This window comes from Chlorocebus sabaeus, chromosome 2, assembly GCF_047675955.1.
Source record: "Chlorocebus sabaeus isolate Y175 chromosome 2, mChlSab1.0.hap1, whole genome shotgun sequence".
Taxonomy (NCBI): domain Eukaryota; kingdom Metazoa; phylum Chordata; class Mammalia; order Primates; family Cercopithecidae; genus Chlorocebus; species Chlorocebus sabaeus.
In genome coordinates this window covers 42,048,026-42,054,025 of record NC_132905.1, presented here as the reverse complement: position 1 = coordinate 42,054,025, position 6,000 = coordinate 42,048,026, and the positions used below count along the sequence as shown (strand labels likewise).

General features: G+C 52.9%; 1 protein-coding gene across 1 annotated transcript in view; it reads left to right on the top strand.

Annotated features, from left to right (window-relative positions):
* The first annotated feature begins 1,411 nt into the window (after positions 1–1,411).
* The window catches only part of LOC119623532 (acetyl-coenzyme A synthetase 2-like, mitochondrial), a 28,046-nt gene continuing 23,457 nt past the window's right edge, over positions 1,412–6,000 (top strand). The window contains exons 1-3 of the mRNA XM_073004784.1: positions 1,412–1,419; positions 1,835–1,917; positions 2,027–2,309. Coding sequence (XP_072860885.1) covers positions 1,412–1,419; positions 1,835–1,917; positions 2,027–2,309 — 374 coding nt within the window. The remainder of the gene's footprint in view (positions 1,420–1,834; positions 1,918–2,026; positions 2,310–6,000) is intronic.

The window sequence follows — 6,000 nt, the reverse complement described above, 5'->3', positions numbered from 1 at the left end:
TCGATCCTCAGCTGGGCATTCCCAGGCTTGTCATAGCTGCCCAGAGTCACTGGAGGTGACAGGCAGGCAGCGGTGTATGGGACTCTCTATGGAGGGATGATCTCCTGCTGATTATTCAGAAGCCAGAAGTCCATCACTTTCATGTGAAATCTCTTGATTTGTAAATATTGGACTGGATTCGCACACACACGCCCACACACCCTGGTTAGGGTGCTTAGCACATCTGTATACTGGACTCAGCCTAGGGACCACGTTGGCAAATATCGGTTGTACCTGTGTTTTAATTTTCTCCCTGGCAGTTGTGTTGTTTTTCCATCTCCTTCAGGGTTTACATGTTCCTCTCGCCTGCCTGAATTGGCCTCACTATTCTTATCAACTGTTCTGTCTCCCCTGTCTGTAAGACCAAGCCCGATTCTTCCCTCCTCCCCTCTTCCCCCACTACTGGCAAAGCTTGCTTCCCTCCCACTTGTTGCATAGAGCAGTTCTCCACTGCCTGGTGAAGAATTGGACTGTTATCAGGTGACTTTGGAGGGTAGGATGGTGGGAGAGACTGTGGAGCCAATCTGCCTGTGTTGAATCCAGCTCCGCCTCTGTGTGACCTTGGGCAGGCAGGTTAACTTCTCAGGACCTCTGTTTTCCCATCTGTAATGGGAGATGCTGGTGGTGTGGGTGCTGTCTCTGTGGAGGCTCTTGCAGTAATTATTGTGTCAGCCCCAGGCTGCTCTTAACTTCCTAGGGTTTGCCTCCCCAGGGTAAATTCAGCTCCATTTCCCCGTTTGGACAAGTGTTATGAGCCTGCCACCACCGACCTTGTGTGTTTGGTCACTTTGCATGTTTCTTACGTTTGCATCTGTCTCCTGCACGCACGACAGGGGTTTCGAATCTGCCCTGGCATTTCCCTCAGTGCTCAGCATGGTGCTTGATCAGGATTGGCACCCAGGACTGGTTGGGTTAAACCATCTCAGGGTTGTATGCTCCTTCTCTTTGCTCCTAAGAGACTACCCAACACCCAGCAAAACATTGTGGGGTTAATGCTGCACTTGGCATGGCCACAGTGAACAAAGGTTAACGTGCCCACTCCCCCAACACACACAGAGATGTCGGGTTCCTTGTGTAAATTCAGGTCTGCCACTGAGCCGCTTCTTAGTTTGTCTTCTTGTTTTTATTTTCTTCCATTTTGGGGCCATTTCTTCTCTTTTATTTTTCTGTTAATAGTAGTTCAAAGAACTTTCCTGTGTCTGTTGCTAGTATTAATAATTTTTTCCTGGCATCTGTCTTCATTTATTACATTTTTTGAGGTGTAATTTACAAACAGGATACAGGGGTGACCCTGAGAGACTAGGTGGGCAGGTGCTGCTGCCCCCAAAGTCAATCGCGGGGCTCATGTCCCTGCATACGCGGGGACCCACCGATGGGCCAGTGAGTGAAGAGAGCTGGCTTGAGGGTTGTCAGAAGGGGCTCAACTTTGGAATCTAATGAGTAGTGACCAGCCTGCTGGCAGAGGAGCCCGTGCTGCTAATCCTCAGTCTCACAGTGTGCCGGTATGCCGCAGAGCTGACTGTTTCTGCCGGAGGGTCATGTGTGGAAGCTTGGGTAATGGAGAGGGAGGGAGCTGAGCCTTCTGCAAAACTAGGAGGACATTTCCCCATCATGAGCCACTTCTTGGAACAAGGCTGGTTTACTGGGTACTGGTGGAACATGTGGGGGAGTTGGGTCCTCATCCCTTCTTGCACCTTTAACCTTGGGGGCAAGACAGCACTGGGCAGATGGGAACTGCAGGAGCCAAGCCCTGAAACAGGAACAACCTGTTTGCGCTGAGTGTTCTTTCCAACAGCTCAGGCTGCACTGCCCAGCCCTGGCTGCACATCAGAACCAACCATGGTGTCTTTGAGGCTTTGAAGGCCCAGGGCCCATTGGGTAGGGTCTCTAGGGGTGGCCCAGGAGATGCCAATATGCAGCCAGGGTTGGGTCCATTGTGAAGCAACCACTTCAGAATATTTGCAGGACATCACCTTATACCTCTGAGATCATGTTTGTTCACCGTTCTCCTTGCAAGGGGGTAGAAACATCATCACTGATGAGGACAGGGTCCCTGTCAGTGGGAGAAGAGAGAGCCACAGCAAACTAGACCCCCGCTCCAATCCCTCACCCTGGCCGAATTCTCACTCCAAAAGCACCAAGTGTAACATCTGTAAACTCTCTTTTTGTACAGTCAACTGCTTGGACCAGCATGTTCGGAAGTCCCCCGAGAGCGTTGCGTTGATCTGGGAGCGCAATGAGCCTGGAACGGAAGTGAGGATCACCTACAGGTACTGTGTGCCCTTGAATGTTCAAGGTGCAAGGGAGGCACCCAGCCCGGTCCTGTGTACTGAGTCTGGCTGTCAGGGAGGGGCTGTGTGAGTCTCAAGGAGTGCACTTTGGCTTTGCAAATGCTCTCTTATCCAGGAAAAGTAAACATGAACGCAAGCAGAATGAAACACAGTAAAAGCCGATCTAGCCTGCCTGGCCACACTCTCAGTGCCTTGTGAGGGTGGGACAATAAATAAAATCATCTTTAGAAGAGTTATTTTGTTTTTAAGCTGATCTTTTTAGTCTCTGATTCCTTAAGCAGATTCTATGTGCCCAGCATGTTTCAGATGCTGTGTGCGTTGGGGGGTTTGCACTGGTCTTCCCCAAGCTGCTTCCTGTAGGAGCTGCTGTGTCGGTGCAGCACCTTTGTTCTCCATGCAAACCCCCTTTGCCTGAGGCTTACTTTACCCTTACAGAGATGCCTCAGGCCCACTGTGCCCCTAAACTGTGAGTTCCTAAGTCCCCATCACACACAATCATCCAGCGTGATTACTCTCCTGGGGGCAGCTCCAGGGTCTTCTTGTCCAATTACTTAGCAGGTCTTCACTGGGTGCCTTCGTATTGATATGGGCTGGGGTATGTTGCAGTAACAAACAATCCCCAAGCACATGGCAGAGCATGGCTGGGTGGCCACTGTGAGCTGAATAGTCTGGAAGGCCTCTTGGAGGAGGCAATGTTTCAGCTGAGGTCTTATGGGCCAAGAGGAGCAGTCCTGAGGAGACAGGGGCAGACCTGGTCCAGGGGTCCCAGAAGTAGAGGGAAGGTGCACGTGGCTGGGACACGGGAGTGAGGGAACGTGGAGGAGGAGAATTCCGACAGGCAGGTCCACACTGGGCAGCCTGAGAGCAGTAGTCACTGCCCTGCCACTCGGGTGACCTGGGGGCGAAGGGGCACTTGTAGTTTCCTGTTTGTTTCTTGAACTCCAATTTTATCACAGACCAAATTCACCAAACCTGCTAAAACTGCACTCACGCCGACTATTGGATGCAGACAAGTGATGCTAGTGGATCTGCTGCGGCTCCCAGTGGGCCCTGTCCTGCTTGTTCCTCCCCTCAGCCCCCGGGAGCCCTCAGGCACAGCCTCCACCAGCCTCGGCCAGGGCTCCTTTGCTGACCCGTCTCCCCAGCGGTCAGACTTATAGCCTATATAGCATGCATTTCTTATCTCTAGTCCCTGGTTGCAGATGCCATGTGGCCCACAGGCCAGCAGCATTCTGCTGCCCGGGAGCCTTGGGCCCCAGTGGACAACTGAGCGGCCCCCTAGGTGGCCCCTGCACACTGGAGTGCAGGGGCTCTGAAGACCCAAGCTGCTGCAGACGCCCCTCACCATGGTGGGCCCAGCTCCATTTGCCTGCGAATAAACCCCCTTCTGAGAAGGAACTTGAGGCTGCTGCCCCAGCAGTTGTTCTTCAGTAAAAGATGAAATCCTTCTGTTGGGGATCAGGGGCTAAGGAGCTGCACCTGGAGGTCCGGCAGGGCGGGCCCAGCCATGGCACTCCCCGAAAGGCCAGTTTCCCTCCATCAGTCTCTCAGGTGTGCCTGAACCCTGGGGCCGGCGGGCCGTGTGCGATGCCCCCTCAGCTGGACGCTACCCGTGGGTGCACTGAGTGCATGCTAAGCAGCGGTTCGGTCTGTGAGTGGGGCTGGAGCCCTGTGGAGATGTGTGGTTAAACATAAACCACATGAGAATTCTCAGGACTGCAGCCAGCCTATGAAAACTAAGGACAGCTTCAGGCCCATGGCACTGAAATGGCCCTGGCAAAGTACTTATTACTCTGTCTCCAAAAATAAACAGGGGCCGGTCACAGTGGCTCACGCCTGTAAACCCAGCACTTTGGGACGGTGAGGTGGGCGGATCACTTGAGGTCAGGAGTTTGAGACCAACTTGGCCAACATGGTGAAACCCTGTCTGTACTAAAAATACCAAAATTAGTTGGGTGTGGTGATGTGCGCCTGTAGTCCCAGCTACTTGGGAGGCTGAAGCAGGAGAAACGTTTGAACCCGGGAGGTGGATGTTGCAGTGAGCCAAGATTGTGCCACTGCACTCCATCCTGGGTGACAGAGCCAGACTCCATCTCAAAAAATAAATAAATAAATAAAAATAAAAAAATAAAAATAAACAGACTTCTTCCAAAATGGTTTTGCAGACTTTAGCCAGGCTTAATACGAGGTGACCATTTCTGTTTACTGTTTGAGTGAAAAGTGTTACCTGTAATTGCAGCTAGTATTTGAGGGATGTGAGTTCCTTACTGTCCTGGTCATGCTAAGTTTCTGATGTGAGGTGTTCTTCTTCCTTTCTCTGAGGGAAGCCCCCAGACATTGGTGCTGGTTGTCCTCCCAGCAGACATATCACTGCCACTGAACACAGTGCTTTCCTGCCCACGGGCCTCGTGCCACAGCACTTAAGGTGCCTAGGAGGGTTGCAGGCCTCCTCGGCTGGAAGATCAATGTACAGACTAGCAGCCTGGGCCTGTTAAAGAAACCCCTTGGGGCTGGTAGAGATTGGGATGCTGGTGGCGATGCAGGAAGCTTGCAGGCAGTGAGGAAGTCTGTGTGTTACAATCCCAGGTGACCTGGCAAAGGAAACCTCCCGACTCTGACCCCCACCGTGACCTTAGGCACAGGTGATGCTGGGTCAACACAGGCAGATGCAGCCCTGGGACGGGTGCCCATGGCCTTTACCCTGCAAGTGCAGGATTTGCAGTCCCTGCTTCCCCAGGTCCTCGGGGGTACAGGGTCTGCAGAAAGAGGCATGTTCTAGCTCTAGTTCAGTACCATCTTGCTGCTGGCCTGTGCCCTTGTGTGGCTCCCTAATCTCCCCGGGTGTGACTTTCCCATCTGTACACCCAGGGTAATTGTCACAATGGAGATGATTGTAAAGTAGGCACAGGGAGATGACAGCTTGAACGCACTAGCAAGTAAGAATAGCCGTGATGATGATGTAGCTGCTATTTATTGAGTACTCACTGGATTCCAGAGCTGTTTTCAGCATTGTAACTGGGCAGCGACGTTGGGCCTCATGCTGGCTGGCTGCAGGGCTCGGGAAGGAGGAGCCCGTTCCCTGCTGCGGTTTTACCCTGCTTCCTCCTTCATAATTGCAGCACTCACTTCCCACTGGGAGGTGAAGGGCTCAGCCTGGGACATCTGCACCCATCTCCCAGGGCAGTCTGCCACCCAATTCCAGGTCCCAGCTCCACTTCCAGCCTTCCTCTGCCCAGAGCTAGCTGAGGCAGCCCTTCTCCCCTGGTGAAGCAGCAGGCTGAAAGCCCAGAGCAGAACAGTGCCTGCCAGAGGCTATGGGCCTGGTGGCCCTGAGGCTGTGGGGCCAGGCAGCACTCTGGGAGGGCAGCGGCTCTTTTTGGCTGTTTACCTGCACTTCTCCAGCAGGTGCCCATTTTATTTTATTTTTATTTATTTCTTTTTGAGACAGGGGCTCAAAAATGTCACCCAGGCTAGAGTGTAGTGGTGCTGTCACAACTCACTGTAGCCTCGAGCTCCTGGGCTCAAGTGATTCTCCTGCCTCAGCCTCCCAGTAGCTGGGACTACAGGTGTGTGCCACCAAGCCTGGCTAAGCTTTTTATGTTTTGTAGAGATGGGATCTTGCTATGCTGCCCAGGTGGGTCTGGAACTCCTGGGTTGGAGTGATCTGCCC